Source organism: Calypte anna, chromosome 1, assembly GCF_003957555.1.
Source record: "Calypte anna isolate BGI_N300 chromosome 1, bCalAnn1_v1.p, whole genome shotgun sequence".
In the NCBI taxonomy this organism is placed as follows: domain Eukaryota; kingdom Metazoa; phylum Chordata; class Aves; order Apodiformes; family Trochilidae; genus Calypte; species Calypte anna.
The window spans coordinates 29,460,404-29,479,124 of NC_044244.1; the positions used below are offsets into that span (position 1 = coordinate 29,460,404).

An 18,721-nucleotide genomic window follows, 5' to 3' on the forward strand; every position below is an offset into this window, starting at 1 on the left:
ACAGAGAAATGTTTGATGGGACAGGAAAATTTACCCTCATTGTCTGAAAGTGTATATTTGTGCTAAAAGGACATTCTAAGCCATTTCCACTAATTCTTGATATTAATAACTTCTTCGTAGGAGAAGAGAACACTTGGAAGAAACATACATTGTTAGCTTTTCCTAAATGTAGTTTAATGAGAGACTATGTATATCCATGTATATGTCACTCTTTAGCTTGAAAAAAAGCTTTACTTTCAAAACATCCAGCATGGCCACTTGTTATTCTGCAACACAGCAGCTATTAGAAATATATCCAAATGTGAAAAAAAACCAAAACCACCACACCAAACTAACCAAACAAAACCTAAAAAAACAAACCAAACCAAACCAAACAAACAAAACCTAAAAAAACAAACCAAACAAAAACAAACAAATCCCCCCCAAAATAAAACATCACTCAGTTACTTCATCCAAGTCAGAGTTTGCTTACCTCCTCCCATTGATCTGCCACCCAGTGGTACCAGGTGCAGGCAGGCAGCCAGCAATGCCTCTGGCTCACAGGCCGGGTACCACGGGCACACATTGCTTCACTCACTTGACCAAACCCCTTCAGCTGGCAGGAGATGTCCCTCTGCTGAATCCCCACTCCACAGGACACTGAACACTAAAATTAATTAAAATTAGTTATGTCAGTGTGAAATGAGACAGTCCTTGGAAGGTGGTTTCCTCCAGAAAGCTGCCAAGATATTGCTCCAGTACCACCTTGGAATGGTGGTGCCATTATTACAAGTACTAAGAGTATTAATTAAAATACACTTCTCAGCCTTTACCATGCTTGTGTTTCATTGCATGTGAACAATTAATGTTGAAAGTTAATGATGCCATCTTGTGCAACCACCTATTCTAAATGAACCTGCCCTGGCAGGGGGATGGGACTGACCAACTCCAGAGGTCCCTAACATTCTGTCATACAATTTAACAGATTTCATTGCAATGTGTGAGAGGTTCCAGTCAGGTTTTGCCTCAAATGACAAATGGCAACTGGAAGCACTACACGCACCCCCAGTACATGGCCTACACCAGGGGAGCGGGGGGGAAAGAAATTAAATCATGCAGGTGGTGATGCTCTTAACTGCTCTTCTCTCTATAACAAGCAGGATGAATGATGTACTCATCTCAAACATTCTAAAAGCCTTGAGAAGAAACTATTCAAGACCTTGATAAAAAGAAAGACAATACAGCTTGTGAAAAAGACAGCTACAAAGCCAAAGATAATTGATTCTCTGTCTCAGGAGATCATAAACTAAGTTTTGCATACTCTAAGGGATGCACTCAGCAAAACTTCATGAGCAATAATTGAGTAGCAGTTGTGGCACAGTAAGACATTGATACTATAAAAAAATGAGAGACTCTGAACCATTGTCTCTCCTAGGATTGGACCACCACCCCCTTCTTGTCCTCCACAATCCAACTGAACACTGCTGGACCCTTGGGTGGTAACTTCTGTACTTTTTCTCTCCCCACTCTACCTTTGAGTGGTGCTTTTACTTTCTTGCCCTCCGTCCCTTCCTTTCCTTCCTTCCTCTTTTTCTATCTCATTGTTTCCTTATAGGATTAGGTTAGCAACTACAGTTTTAATGCCTACCAGATCTGATTATGTACAATAAGATAATGTAGTTGCACCCAGTACTGTTATTTTTACTTAGTCCTTATGGGATCCAACAAGAACACCCATGTTTCCAGCCTTTGGAACATGACAACGTACATTAAAAACTTCCTGGCATTAATTTCCACCGAAGCAGTGTATCATGCATATGATCATGTCTTTTAGTCTCATAGAATTTATAAATATGGCAGATTTTACAAACCTCTTTCCATCTGCTGGCCTTCCAAACAGGACATCTTCCAGCTCTACATGTTTTGTATGATCGTGGTTTTTTCAAATGTCTACAGTTTCCTTCTTCTATTTTAACTTGGAAGCTATTAAAACAATGCACATCACGGAACTTCAAGCCTTTTCCACAGGAAACAGAACACTGAAAAGAGATGTATACTTCATTACTTTACCAGAAGAAACTGTGGCCTCATCCAAAGCAGACTCTAAGATTACAGGATTAAGTTTCTGATTACGACACAACATCTACTGCACATATCCAAAATTCCTGTGTAAGCTCTCTTGTACTGGGTGTCACTGATCAGATGCCAAACATCTCTCATGTCTTGCTTATTCAGTGTTGTCCTTGACAAATACCTGAGCTCAGACACCCATAGCATGCAGGTGATAGCTTGATATTGTGATTTCACAAGAGCATGCACCAGTTGCTTTTTATTTCCAGAATGTATAATTGTTATTTTCATGAAAGCATTATACTTATTTTAAGCATGAGATAAAGGAAAGTGTATGTCTCCAGCTGTTAGGCTATGAAGTCAAGTTTGGTCTGACATCTCCCTTCTTTGAGCTGTGAATACCTTGCTGTATGTGAGAAAGAGGCAGGAGAAGAGCTATAAAGCAGCCATAGTTTATGGTGCAGTCCCTGGAGCCATGGCCTTTCCCTGACACCCCAGTGTTCTGCTTCCTCCAGAAAGCTGCTCTGATACTGCTCCAGTAAGTTGCTCTGGGACCTCCCTCCCTCCCACATAAAGCCAATAAGGCTGCAGATACCTTTTGTGAACCTCACCCTGGCCGTAGGCATTAGGTGTGATCAGAGACTGTCTGACAGATTGGTCTCTTCTGGAGAAACAGGGGGTCGGTCTCTTTTCCCAGGCAACTCTCAGCAAGACAAGAGGGCACGGTCTCAAGTTGTGCCAGGGGAAGTTTAGGTTGGATATTAGAAAGAATTTATTTACCGAGAGGGTGATCAGACATTGGAATGGGCTGCCCCGGGAAGTAGTGGATTCTCCATCCCTGGAGATATTTAAAAAGAGACTGGATGTGGCACTCAGTGCCATGGTCTGGTAACTGCAGCGGTAGTGGATCAAGGGTTGGACTTGATGATCTCAGAGGTCCCTTCCAACCCAGCCGATGCTATGAATCTATGATTCTATATTCCTGGACTCCTGTGAGACTTCAGTGAGGTTTGAATTTCATATTTCAAATCAAAGCTCCCCTATTCACCTGCAGAGAAGAGCTGTCAGTCCTAGGGAACTTGCAGTCAAACAAAGGACATCTGAAGCCTTTCCAAATTAGAAGGCTACTCAGCTGACTTGTCTTGGATCATGAGCAGTCTGAATATAAGCACTTTAGAACCATTATTATTTTAATATTGCCATTCATCTTCATATTTTATGCCATCCTATCCAAGAGTTCATATAAACAGTTTTACTCTCTTTCCAGTCTGGACAAAGAACATGTTTTTTGTTCTAGGACTCCCACTGTACTTTATTTTACACATGGAAAAGCACTTCCTGCACAGTCAGGTAGAGGAATTAATACTGAAATGAAAATTAATTTTGCAGTGGATGTGAAAAGGATTAAAATAAAGACTTTCCTCTAAAGCCCCTAAGATACTTCTCTCCCTTTTATCTTGCAGTGTCATCTTTATCACTGGTATTGCACACTAATGTAATCAAGCACTTTTAAACATTTATCTTCTATTTCAGGAAATAAAGTTCATAAGATCCAACTTTCAGTACAAAATGTAGCAAATACATTCTTGAAAACAACATCTGGAGAAATGTTTGAGGTTTTGTTTTGTTTTGTTTTTTAAATACAGAACAAGCAATTATAATAAGTTAACCTGCTGGGAAAGAAAGAATTTTCACAAGAACAGTATGTAGACTTCAGTAAACAGAATCTCAACTGACTCACTTGTCCTCAAATACATCAGGGATGCCTATGTGTACTTAAACTTTTACATGTGCAGTCCTAAAGGTTTGCCTGAAATTGCCAATGTGTTTAAAAAGAAATCTTTGCAGGATAAAGCAATGAAATGAATATATCACACAATACTATGAATAGCACGTTTCTCTTAAGCAACTATAATTGCTTTTGCAAAAGGACAATAGTACTGATTTGGTCACAAATATGTGTGCTGTATGTCTGCTGTCTTATGTCAGCTTCACAGTTCCAGTAAAAAGAATGTTTCTACCTTGTCATTTCACTCTCAGCAAAATCTTTACACTTAGAATTTAAAAATAGTGTTCATGTAGTTTTACAGTTTATGTTTCACTACTTCAGAAACTACTTTAAGATAGGAAAATATTTCCTAGAACAGAAATTATCTTTAGGGCTATATATTAAATATATATATATAACATATATAAATATATATATATACAATGTGTGCAGATATCTTTTATTCAGCAAAAATGTGACATATTGTACAGGGCTAATGGTTGCTAATAGCAATAGATTATGCAAAGCAGACTTTTAGCCTGTGTAACAGTCTTTGAAAGATCCTCTGGTAAGATCTCTACCCACTGAATACAACATTACATGTTTATTTCTACATGGCTTGGAATTGAGAGTAGTTTTTCTGTTGATGGGTTTTGTTTTCTTTTTCTCTTCACTGGTCCAAATTCAACTGAGTAACATCTCTTTTATATTTAAATCGACTAATTTAATCTTTACAATTTGTATTACTCTTTCCTCTAAAGAAATTGAAGATTTGTGTGTGAAGTTAGCCCATTACAATAGTAAGATATTTTTAGTAGGCACAGAGCAATGAATAGAGAGATTATTTGCAGTTCTCTTTCATAAAGAAGTTCTACTGAATTTTGTAATTAGAGTACATATAAACAAATACTTAATTTATAAATAGTTGCTTCAAATACTTAAATTTTCTTGGACTCAAATACCATCTAGCTTTGATGACTCAAGCTAGCTGAAACCTATTGTTATTTTAATGTTAAATGCAGAAACACAGACACTTAAAAACTGTTGGAAATTCTTTTCAATTATTTTAAAATATTTTTGCATTAAAATTATTAAAATATTAATTTTCCAGTAATGTAACTTTGCATAAGCCATCTGTTTGATATTTTTCTTGCTGTAAGAGACAAACAATATGTTATTGGATGCTGTCAATTCATACAAAGAAAATATTCACAGCTTAATAGCTTTTTTCCCATGGAGTTTTTCACTCCATGTTAATTGTATCTTTGACAACTTAAAAAGACATATTCAACAGGTTGGGATTATATTGAAAAATCTTAAAAGCATTAAATCCTTACAAAGTTAACATTTTCCAAAAACACAGAGACAGTATTTCTGTACATATATTTGCTGTCCTCTTCCTTCATATATTCACCTAGCTACACACTTGATTCTGTGCTTCCACGTAACCAAATCTCCTGCTGAATAGGTCTGATACTGAAAAATAAATTTCATAGTGCAAGAGATAATTCATCAGTGTCCTAATGTTATGGGTTTTGACCTATAAACTTTTAAAGGTTTTGGGCTTTTTGTTGATTTTTTTTGTGTTTGGTTGGGTTTTTTATTTGGGGTTTTTTTTTTTGATTGGTTGGTTTTGGTTTTATTTTCACTGGTATCACAAAAGAACATTGAAGATTAATTCCTTAGGTTAATGTGTGCTTTTTGTTCCATTGAAGGAACAAAAACTTTTAAACTTTTAAAGCTAAAAAAACCTATCAATCCTTGCACTTAAGCATCTTAAGTCTCTGCTTAAATATGATTGTCCATACTTAAAACCAAATAAACCACACAGCTAAGAAGTGCCTCCAAGCAGCTTTACAAGAACAACAGAATGAGGTGTTTGGAATACTGCATCTCCTGGAACTTTGTGGAGCAGCTCCTGACTGGAACCATGCCAGGTTCCACAGGGTTAGATTCTTGTATCTGCTGCAGTGACTCTCACTAATGTCGCTGTAAGGAACAGAAATCTGAACATCTCTAAGGATCAAACCCTTTCCAATTTTTAAATGGTTAAAATTTAACTGTTTGCTAAAATTCAGACAACTCTTTCCAGGACTGTAATTCTCAAAGTCTTAAACATAAAGTGCATAAGCACCCAGGCCATCCCAAGCCTAGGGACCTTAAAAAAGATCTTTAAGACCTTAAAAAGATCCTTGGGTGCTGAACAGGCCAATTCTACAAACACAGAAAATTCTTTTAACAGACTATCTCAATGCTTTACATGTCCATAAGGAAAACTAGCATCCTGTTTCTACTAACAAGTTAAAAAGGGGTACACTAAGAGTAGACTAAGAGCATGACAGAGGAATGAGGCACAAACACAGCGAGATATTTATTGCAACCAAAGAAAGAGAAATGTTCCTATTTTTGTTAACCTTTATACATGAAAAAGCTAATGCACTCATTCACGATGTAGATAATCCAGGATCATTAATAGAAAGTTCAAGAATGTATATTACTCTGTAGGTACAATATTCTGAAAATGGACATATTATGGCTTCATTCCTCAGATAATACATTAAAATAGCTCTTAAAGGGACTGTTTCACCCCAGAACGACTTGGAATCAAATGGCTCAGTTTTGTTCCTTAATAGATAGTGACCCACCTTTAGCAAGAGAAATGAAGATTGCTCCTGTTCAATGCAGCTTCTCACTGGAGCCTCCTGACAAGAAGGTAAGGACTGCTGATAAGAAGGTAGGGACTGCCTGTCCCCCAGCAGAGAATGAATACCATAGAAAGGAAGCCAGGTCTCTCAAAATGCTGTATCAAAAGCTTTAATCAGTGTAAAGGATTTTAAAGGGATGCCTCTTTCAACTTTTCTGTAAGGGCAGAGCTCCTGCTCAGTTCTTTGAATGAAAAATAAAGATTCCATAGAAGCTCCATAAGTGGGATTCCCAGGTGACTAAAGGCACCCAAATATAACTTACAGGGAGGTGCCTTGCACTGAGCTCCATTCCACCATCAGTGCTTTGGGAGATGCTCAGACAGTGGTTCTCCCAAGGCTTAACTCTCCTGACTGGGGAAAGTACAACTACATTCAATCCTCTTGCTGCTTGACCTACTTCCAAATTTCAACATGGTCAAGACCAAAGTAGTCCTTACAGCTCCACGTGTCTATAGAGTGGCTTCACCAGTACAACTTCCCACACAATTGGAGGCTTATGGAGAGTATATTTTGCATACATTGTTTGCAGACAATGTGTAGGGAAAAAAAAAATCCCTAAGAACTTTAAATCTCAAATGTGAATGGCTTTAAAAAAATGCAAGTTGAAAAAAGAAACATCCTGTAACCACTTTCCACAGAAACTCTAGCACTTGTCTCAACATTGGCTAAACTAATATTTCCCATATGTTGGGTTCCTTTAAAAACATAAAATTACAATAAAAAGCTGGACTTGATTACTATTGTTCAAAGTCATTGCATAGCACTGGTAACCAGGATTCATCTGTTTGGGTTTTTTTCATGGTAAATATTTTATTTATTTTTTTCCCCTAAAATTCTCCAAGGATCAGCCTGACAGGAATCCTGGTGCTTTCTGTGGCACAGAAAGGCTCTCAGACAGACACACCATCATCAGTTCCTACCAAATTAAGGCTCTTGCTGCTACTGACATGCCAAGTTTCACTAAAAACTTTTTTATTCTTTTGCTGGTGTTATTGTTTCATTGAAAAGCTCAAGGCCTTGGATTATTTGGTGGATTTTGTTCTAAGCTTTCTTAGCCTTTCCCTTTCAAGGGAATGTTTTGTGTAGCTAGAGCTGGTAGCTCAGAGGGATTCTAGATAATGAAAAAAAGACCAGTAAATGCAAAACATATAGCAGTTTCACTTTGTATTTGTATTAGCTGTAAAGGGGCTTAAAATATAAATGACTGTGACTAAAATGAATACTGCAACTGCCTTAGCTTGGGGGCTGGGATAAAGTTAAATTTCCTTATAGCAGCTAGAACAGTGCAAGGTTTTGGATTTACGACTGAAATGGTATTGATAATACATGGATATTTTATTTAGTTATTTTTGAACACTACTTATACAGCACCAAGGCCTTCTCTGCACCCCATGCTGCCCCACCAGTGAGGAGGCTGAGGGTGAACAAGAGGTCTGGAGGGGACCCAGTCAGGAAGGTGACACAAATGACCCAATTTCCACACCATGTGACCTTGTGTGCAGCAGTAAAGGCTGAGGGAGGAAGGGATGATTGGAGTGATGGTGTCTGTCTTCCCAAGCAGCCATTATGTGTGATGGAGCCCTGCAATCCGGGAGATGGCTGAACTACCTGCCTGTTGGCAGAAGGTAATGAATGAATTACTGATTTTAATTTCCTCAATGGTGCAGCTTTTGCTTAACGTATTAAAATCACTTTATCTCAACTCATGAGTTTGCTCAGTTTTATCCTTCCCATTTTCTCCCTCATCACATGGAGGAGGAGTGACTGAGAGGCTCTGTAGGGCTTAACTGCTTACTGGGGTTAAGCACTGAAAAAGGATAAAACATATTACAAATGCTAAAAGGCATTTTCTTCTTCCCTGTCCATCTTTGTCAGGCACTTCTGTGACTACACAGAAACAGCAGTTTTAAAAAATGACTAACATATAATCAATCAGAATACTTACAAACCCACCAGGTTAACACAGTGTCTGCTTGAGTTGTCTGACACACTGCATTTTTATAATCTCTGATTGAGCCAAAAGGCTGCTTGGGCTCCTTTCAAAATATGCAAGAAGTAGACTTTGACCACTACTGCACAAGACACAAGTAAAACATTACTTTGTTAGACACAAGTAAAGCATTTACTTAGTTGAGACTTCAGCTTTTCATTTGCCACATCAGAATGGAAAGGGACAACTTTCTGCTGCCAACTGCCCACCAAAGCCAATTCCCCACTGCCAACTCTCCTCTGGATGCTTCTCCACCACAGACTCCCTGCTGGTGTAACTCTCTATGCAGATGGGCAGATGGCACAGGGTGCTGGGCACACCGATGTCACTGCATTGCTCCTTCTCACCATGATTGTCTCCAAAAAGCCCTTCAACATCAGCAGGAGTCTGCATGGTCCCCCAGGGAGCCCTGAGCACCTGGCAGCAAGAAGTCTCTGATGGGAGGCAGAGAGGGGACAGCAAGGGAGAGCTCATCCTTGCCCTGCCTGCAGCACACCTTATATTAGGGACAGAGGGAGGTGAGAAGGGGAGAAAGCCTGACACGTGAGCAAGGCTTGGCAGGAAAGCCAGCTAATCTCTCATGCAAGCCTTGCTGACTTGAAATACAAACTTTAAAAATAATGGCCAGCTAATGCACAGGCAGGACGGAAGGTGGGTAGGGAGAAATACAGGATTTTTTTTCCTTGGGAAGCTGGGGAGCAAGTGACTGCCCTGCTGCAGGGAGGACCAGCATAGCAAGGATGAGGACCAGCACAGGAAGTAAAATCACAGCACCTGTACCATCTGCCCATTCCTATAGAACTGTTCCGGTGGAAAGTTGTCCCAGACCCTATTAGAACCAACTTCTTTTTGTGCCTGCCTCAATTATTATTTGCAACTCCCCAGGGGACCTTGCCATACATGAATTAGCATTTTCCAGGTAAAAGTATTCACAAAGGATGTAGACAGTTGTCAAGAAGCAAAATACTCTGTAATTAGGTCCTACTGCATTCTTAGATCCAAAGTCAGTAATTCTTCACTAGAACAATTTACAAACATTTGTGCCATTAGCTAAAGCACTTCACACACACTCCATTTGCAGGCATTCCATCACTCCTGAGAAAGAGTGGACTGAACTCCAAGGGTATGGGCATGATCTACTGTTACATGTAAGTTAGACCTATGTTAACTACAAAAGTTGTACTGAAGATATTTTTAGGTCACTTCATTGAGTGCAGCTTCATTTCAGTGTTACATCACATTCCTGTGGTGTTCAGCAAATTTAGGTCCTTGCAGCTGCAGTCTGTAAATCTGCTTTGCCACATTGCTAAATGTGCATTTGTAGCTATGGCAATGGAAGGGGGAAAGGCCAGGCTAATGTAGACTCAAAGACTTCATCCAATCCATCCCACTGCTCAGAATTTGGATCAGCTATACCTGGACTATTACTGACAGCAATTTGTCAGTCTTGTTTTCAAGGACAGATCTACAGCCTCCCTTGCATGCATTTTTCCACTGTATAACCATAGTTATTGTTAGAAAAAGTATATTTGGATACAATGACAGACTGTTCAGATGGTTACTTCTCATTCTACCCTTAGCAGACTCAAAACCACTCACCTCTTTATAACCACTGTTTATGTGTTGGAAGAATACCTCATTCAGTCCATTCTTCTACAGACTCTGTCTTGAAATCAAGACCCCAGCCTTTCCTCATTTGTCACTATGTCCAAGCCTTACCATTCATGTCACTGTCCTCTGAACACTCCAGCTGGCTGCAGGTGTTTACAAGGAGGTCTTTTTTTGTAAGACTGAATTCTGTGTATCACCTGAAGCACTAGAGTTAAAACATGCCACAACAAAAAGCTTATACCCAGTGTAATTACTCTTTATTGAAATTCTTTGTGGCCTTTTCACTTTGTAGAGTTCCAGATGACATCTGAAAGATAAGATCTAAAGTAAAACTATTTTCTGCAGTAATATTTGCAATCATGCTCCAAATGACACTGATCTTTACCATAAATTAATAATAAATGCACTTCCCTCCTATGCACATAAGCCATCTTCCCATCAGGAAGGACTAGGATAGGACTGCAATGCCACCCTTTGATACAAACACTACTTACATGACATTCCTACCACACAAGGTGACTGGATCCCTATAGCTCAGTAACATTTTTTTTTTTCCATTCAAGTCACAACCATGAGGATAGATCTTGAAGACAAGATGATTTCATGTCTGAAGAAGCCAAACATCTACTGATGATGCTACAAAGGAATTTTAGACAATATTTAAAGTTACCCACCACATGGTCTGAATTTTTTTGTCCTGTGCAGCTGGCAGTAGCTTAGAGAGGGAGACGTCTCAGCAAACCAGCAATCTGTCTGGATTCCAGATGAACAACTACACCCTTTCCAGCTGTTGGAAAAATCTAAACCAGAACTCTTGAAATTCCATGTAATGGTCACACACAGAATTTCATCAATTCATTCTAGACAGATTTGTTGAATAAGTAAGTGTTTTTATTTGGCCTCTCAAAGCACTATTCATTACCTCAAGCTAAGCAAAACAGATGACCAAGCCCTCCTTTGAAAGGACACCACCATCAAAAAGCCTGGTGTCCTTTCTGGTGCCAACTACAGAGGATTTGAAAAACAGGCTGTTACCATGCTCAGCTCCCTACCTGCCATTAGGCATTAGGAAGTAGTTCTCATGATGGTTTTAGGCATCATGGAAGGGTCTGAATGTACCTCTGCTAAGAAATTCACTATCAGCCTTCATTCAACATGTCATTATCACTGTAATCAATGACAATACATATTAAAACAATGAGAGCTTATTAATTGCTAGGAGGGAACAGATAAGTTACATTGCTCAGCCAGGATTCTGAAACAACATATCTGGTATGTGTACCTAACTTTTACAAAACTTCAGTTCAATGGGACAAGCAGATGGCTGAGGCAAATCACAACTAAAAATAGTGGAACAGTGGTAAATTTTAAAAAGTCCACACCAAAACCAAAACAACAAACAATTCTGCCTTACCTCTCCTTCTGAAATCAGTGGCAAACAGGAACAAAGCCAGATCACCACTGGGTTTTTCTGATAATCATTATCTACAATTATAAATTTGTGTCAAGCTAAGACTGAACAGCAATCCTGTTCTTTGCCTTCAATATCTCCTAGAAAGTATTTAGTACAGGCACTTTTGTCATTACACCATTGCAGACATCAAATTGCTGACTTGGCCAGACTTTAGCAAGTCTCATCTTCCTTGATTCCACAGTCCTCTAATGCCAGGAACACTTTTAAGCAATTACAAGAAGGCAGCAGCACTGGAGACAAACAGTGAATCAAGTGTAAGCATCAAGAAAGGAGGGGCAGCAGAAATGGAGATTGGAGACCCCAGGGAAATCCAATGTAAGGATTTTTTATGTTTCTAATATATTGATCTTACATTCTAAAGAAATGTAAGTCTTTTTTATGTTTCTTATGAATTGGTAGATTTCTGGACACATTTCCCAAATGCAGAACAGATGTAGCTGTGTCCATCCAGCACTTTTGCTCACAAACCTCCACAAACCCAAAACAAACAGCAACCTAAGTAAATCCAATGTTTCCTTCGCTAGCTGGACCCAGTTTAATGGACATCACAGAGGTGACAGCCTGCTGCCTCTTGGGAAGTTCAAGAAAACTGAACAAATGAATGGAAATTACAATCTGCATTCTCACTGAAAACTAATGTTCCCCCTTGAGAGTGACATTTTATTAACAGGTCTTCACAATAGAAGTTGGACCATATTTTTTTAACATGAAGGATCTTTAGTGTGGAAGCTACATTTGCACAATCAAAGGGGCTGCACAGAAAAAATATTGTTTATATATTTTTCACAATTTAAAATGTCTTTTTATCTCAAGATATAGGATCCATTCAATTCTTAATTGAACTGATTACAAAAAATTATATTACAAAAGAAATTAGAGGTAATACAGTTGTGCAATGGCAGGCCAATTAGATTTAGCTGAGCTTACAAAAATTATACATGAGCAGAAGAAACACTGGATCCCAGGCAACTGAAGTCTCTGATTTACCATTTTTAATCATATTAGCAGGAGCAAAACAGTAGCTTAGGAATTAAAGAAATAAATATCTGTGAGTTCTGTGTGTCTGTTTGCTCTATAAAAAGTATCACACATAACTTGTTTTACTTGATTTAAAGCTAAGGTTATGTAGTTTAACTTTAAAGAAAATGAAATACAAAGCAATATAGACTGGAGCCATACTGTACTGTTAAAATTTTTCTAACTTTTTAGAAGCAAAAAAGAATATAACTATGTCTATGGCACTTAATTAGCTGTCAGCTAAGGAATAATCAACAGAAATTATTTTAATATTAATCTAGCAGAAAAAAATGTTTGTATTTTATACAATAAGAAATACAACATTCTACCTACCTTCACACATTGAATTCCAGTTTGGTTTTAACCTAAGTCACTCTTCTGTGTATTTTCAATTTCCTCACAGATAATCTTTCCAACATTACAATCATGTGCACAAATGTGAGCATGCACAAAGCCTCTGAGGGGCTGACTCTGCAGGAACAAGTTTCTGATCCTGCTCTCATTAGTGAAAGGGCTATAGATAGATGCATGATATTACCATATTGATCAGAACATACATTGATCAATCCAGTGGTCTCTCTTAGAGGAGTCACCAGCCTCCCTCAATTACCAGTTTTCAAGCAAAAAATACTTCCAGGGATGGTGACTCCACCATTCTTTCACTAAAGAAATTCTTCCTAATATCCAATCTAAAACTTCCCAGGCACAACTCCAGGCCATTTTCTCTAGTCCTATTCTTATTTACCTGGGAGAAGAGGCCAACCCCCACTTCACTACAACCTCCTTTCAGGGAGCTGTAAAGAGTGATTAGGTCTCCTCTCAGCCTCCTCTTCTCCAAATTACCAATCCCAGTTCATAGAATCATAGAATCATAGAATTAGCCGGGTTGGAAGGGACCTCAGAGATCATCTAGTCCAACCCTTGACCCACCGGAGCAGTTGCTAGACCATGGCACTGAGTGCCACATCCAGTCTTTTTTTAAATGTCTCCAGGGACGGAGAAACACAGTTGCCCCAGCCTCTCCTCACAGAACTTCTCTAGACCCTTAACCAGCTTGGTTGCTCTTCTTTGGACATGCTCCAGCCACTCAATGTCCTTCTTGGAGTGAGGGGCCCAAAACTCAGGGGCACAATCACTTCCCTTCCCTGGTCACACTATTTCTGATACAAGCTAGGATGCTGTTGGCCTTCTTTGGTCACCTGGGCACAAGGTGGCCAAGATATTCAGCAGGCTCATATCCACAATGGGTCCTTTTCCTCCAGGCAGCTTTCCAGCCACTCTTTCCCATGCCTGTAGTTTTCCCTGGGGTTGTTGTGACCAAAATGCAGGAGCTGGCACTTGGCCTTGTTGAACCTCATGCTATTGGCCTCAGTCAACGTTGTGTTATGTCATGATCCTCACCTTTTCTATGGCTTTTCTCACTGAGTAAGTGGAAGCAGAACTGGTCCATAAAATTATAGCTTCAGTGAAGGGTTTAGCAGCTAATATCTTTAAGACAATATAAAAGACAATGACCCAACTACCTAGTTCCAGGCCAGCTGTCCAGTGACATCAATTGCTGCTGTTATCAGTAATAATTCTTTTTTTTTCTGTTCAAGTGTAAGACTTCTCCCATGAAAACAATGTCACTAAAACATCATATGAAATTCATTGCAATGCAGAGATAAATAGATGGTAAAAAAACCTTACATTAAGCAAAAGTAGTTAGTTCCCATACTCTCCTCCTTTTAGAATTTTTTTAAAGCACTTTAAATATTAGCATTCTGTAACAAAGGTTAATATTAAATATTAACAAAAAGCCACACAACATGCATAAAAAAGAAGGGTTAAAATGCAATTGTATTTGACAGACACCATTCACAGTCATTAAATTAAATTATCACACATACATTATAACTTATTTATTATTTCAAGCTATACAGGCAACATAGCACCAAAATGGAGACATTTCCTCTGAACTTGATGAACAGAACACAAATATTTGTTTTTATTTAATTTTTGAAACAGGTATTTTCTTTCACTTTTATCAGAATTACCCTAAATGAAATCCACTATCCCATGTCTGTTTTATGACATTATTTGGGTAGTGACATATGTTATCAGTTATCTCCGAAAGGGCAGCCCCCATTTTCAAAGTTTTAAAAAATGAATAGCACATGCTAACATTTTGATTTCAGACAGTGGGATATTAAATAACTGTGCTGTACTGGTAATGAGGTATTCTGAAGTTTGACATTAGGCAGCAGCAGAAGTAGAGGTAAAAGACTGAAGCTGGTTTTGAAAACCAAGTTCACTGACTCTGTACTCCCTTTTAATATAAAAGATTATCTTGAAAGACATAAATACTTTTTACACATTACAAACAATTAATGAAGGCACTTATATAGCAAGGATTTTTGCATATTTGCATTTTGACAAGAAATAAATATTTCAAGTTTGGGTTGCTCCTGCTTCTGCAGGAGTCAATGGGATGCCTAGCAGTAACAACACTGGAAGAGGACTGGGATCTCAATTCTTTAAAAGTAATTAAAATTAATTAATGAATTAAAAGTAAGAATCAATTTCTTCCACTAGTGCAAAGACAGAATTACACTGAAATTATTGTAGCCACTAAAAAGAAACTTGAAGAACTAGAAAAACAGGCACTTCAAAGAACATTACATTATGTGCCTGAAGTACAATAACTAGTAGCATCATGATACATTTTTGACACTTAAAGGTAACTTGAAAGATGGGCTGATTCTCTCTTTTTATGTCTATTTTCTCTGAAATCACAAGTAATACTTATGAAGTTAAATCAAAATCCTAAAAGTAAGAAAACCCAAAACCACATTAAAATCTTTATTTTTTCAACACTTCAGACAGTATAGTTATCTTTTGAAAGAGTAAAATCTTTCTGTATCACTGGTCATAAGGACACCTCTGCACAAACACATAGATTGTTCCCAAAGAACTCAGAAAAACTGTTATGTTTAAAGTGTAGTTTTGGGAAACTTCTTTTTTTATATATATAATTGGAAAAGTCAGTGAAACACTTGTCTTTGATACTCAGTTCTTGACTAACGACAAAGTACAACTGATATGAGTGTTTTGCTGTCAGTGTTTTGCTCAAGGTACCTTTAATCACCATAAGAATTTTTTAAAATATTAAAATGGTTAAGATAAGAATTCTACAATTATTATCTGGCTTCTCAACTGGTGTATGGTAAAGTTTTAGGACAAACTTTTGGTAAGACTTGAAAGAACTACATGTAAAATATCTTCAAATCACAATATAAATGTGAATTAAAAAAAGCATGATGAAGCCCAACATGCTGAGAAAGCAAATGTAGGAAAACAAGGACCTAACAACTGCACTACAGTTAATTCCTCTCTTCCATTAGTATTCAAATAAAATTTCATATGTCAATGTTTGCAAGGAAACCTAACTGAAAATAAAAACCTCAAGATGGAACTTAACTTTGCCATGTTCTGAGTCATAACTGGTGACTCTTACCATAAAAAGGTGTACAATGATTATATGTGAAACTGTTCAGGTGAGGAAATTAGAACACCTCCAAAAAGACTGAGGTAAAACTCAGGATGGTGCAGAGCAAGGGCATAATTGTTTATTTTTTTGGCAATAGAACTCCAAGTTCCTGCAGCTTCCTGTGCTGCATCTGCTGAGATAAGAAACATAAAGAAGCCATCTGGTTGCAAATGTGCCATGGTAATGGACTCCTGCAACAACCTTTAGGTGGCAATTACTGTCTGGATTCAGTAATCCACATTCTTTAGAAAAAGGTCATGAAGGGATAAGAAGCAAACATATTTGAAATTGTGATATACTTGGTTAAAATGTCCCTGATAATATTCACGTTGCTACCTACAGTCATACAGGAATGGAAACCTTGATTAAATATAAAGCTTTCAAGATACCATCAGCTGCTTAAACATCAACCTTGCTGTCTGGCTACCTGGCTCTTCAAGGGTTTTGGTGAGCACTGAAAAACTGCACGAAGGCAAAAATAAAATCAGACTCCTAAATATATCAAAATACTTGTCATCCAGACCAAGCTTTCATCACTATGTGAAGCTGAAACATCCTGTCTTTTCATATATGAATAGCCTATTTTATTCCTTCAGTATATTTTCCCCTTACACTCCATAAAACCTTTAAGAAACTATATAAAAGGAAAAGCATTTATGTATCAGGAATTTTGAGAAAATTACACTTGTTTTCTGTTGAGCAGCAACAACCAAGGAGGCACAGAAAAAGAGACTAGAAAGGATGATATGACCATTTAACCATGAGATAAATACCAACATCTTTAAAAAAATTGAGATTAAAAATGGAAGATTCAGTGTAGAGAGACAAGATAAACCAGGTGCCTCAAGTTGCCAAAGAGTGGGTGTGAGTCCACCTGTGCCTGGTTAGGGCAGGCCCCCTATTACCAGGGGGCCAATAAAGGTGGGACACACACCCACAGAGGACAGCCCAGCTCAGCTCACTCTGGTGCGAGGCAATGGAGAGGCCAGCAGTTCATCGAGCCTCAGGAGCAAGAAAGACTCTTCCTGCTACAATTCAGTTAGCAGTCAAATGCAATCCTTGAAGTGAAGGCACAACAAAAAAACTCCATTAAGAAAAGCATGAGATTTCAGACCTGTTGAATAGCAGAAGGAAGAATAAAAAAAAAATGTATGTTGACATCACACATTTTTTGCTGTTATAAACCCAGGACCTTGGCACTGGAAACCTCCTAGCCTGCTACTGTTTGTCAGATTATTTCACAGACAAGTACTGCTAAAAAATAGTATTTTATTCTCTATTATAGCTACTTTACATTGGTGCTATTTGTGAAAGTTTTGTACAATTCTATATGTATCTGCAGATTTGTTGTATCTAAACAGAACCATTGATCCAAGTAGTAGCTGATTTAATTATATTTCCACATATATTTTTGTCAGGTAACTGACAATTGTTGGCTAAGAATACTAAAACCAGGACATAGAATACTAAATATGGATATGGGAAATGTTCTAAGGGAAAAACCTTAGTATTGACAACAAGACTGATGCATGTCTGAAGTCAACAAAGACAGATTATTCCTACAACTCTTCCAGCAGAAAGTAGTTAAATCTAGCCATTATGGTTCCATTTTAAAACCTTATGGTATCTTTGAGAATTTATAATACTCTCTTTTTCATGTTTTAAGTAAGAAAAACATAGATTTTGTCATTAGCATCAGAAAACCTGAACCACTCTGATGAATCTAGTATAATGAACCAGAAATCTTACTGCATGGACTAAACACAAAAAAACAAGTATGCATTGTGGAAAGAAGGGATACAATAAAAATCTGTGTTAGAAAGGAGTACTCTTAGCCAACTGTCAGAATGCTATGGAATTTTCTTGACATTATATAATGTGACATGTGGTTGCCATACTTTTTAGCTGTAATTTATCCATTCTTTCATGAAGTTTTGGATTGTTGCCTCCATCCCTTCACCAATAAAACTAGAACATTCTAAAAGAAAAGCATCCAAGATATACAGGCCAAATTTACTGATGGTTTGAGATTTATTTGCTTCACATCCCTTTGGACAACTGCAGAATCCAGCAACAAAGGAACAGGTAGCCTTTGAGCTCTTTAATGGTCAGCTGCAGTAGCCACAGACATTATAAAGCCTAACAGTCCAGAGCTGCTAAGCTCCAGAAAGCATCAACCAGAATTCTGGCTTCAAATCTTAAACAGAGCCTTCTTTGCAACTACCTGATTGTGCACTTACAAGCTAAGTTTTATATTAAAAACAATCTATTAAAAAAAAATAAATAATTTTTTAAAAAATTTATTATTTTATGACTTTGTTTAAAACTAATCAAAACCTGAAAGGAATGTAATTACAAGGCATACACCTGTAAGTCTTCTAACCTCAAAAATATAGTGATTGCAAGTGGAAGAAGTCAAAATGCCCCAGTATGGAAGAGAGCACAGAAGACACTGATAACTGATAAAACAACAACAAGTCTCCTGAGTGGTGGATCAGGTTATTGGCTCAGGATTCTCAATTTATCTTATCTACTCTGACTTTTTCTGAATCTATTTCTGCTGGAATCTAGAATCCAG

General features: G+C 37.9%; 1 protein-coding gene across 1 annotated transcript in view; it reads right to left on the bottom strand.

The window, feature by feature from the left end:
- Positions 1-18,721, bottom strand: part of ADAMTS20 (ADAM metallopeptidase with thrombospondin type 1 motif 20) — an 81,155-nt gene that overhangs the window by 7,394 nt on the left and 55,040 nt on the right. Inside the window, exons 29-30 of the mRNA XM_030454724.1 lie at positions 1,851-2,018; positions 473-646 (exon numbers count right to left, since the gene is read on the bottom strand). Of these exons, the coding sequence (XP_030310584.1) occupies positions 473-646; positions 1,851-2,018 (342 nt within the window). The remainder of the gene's footprint in view (positions 1-472; positions 647-1,850; positions 2,019-18,721) is intronic.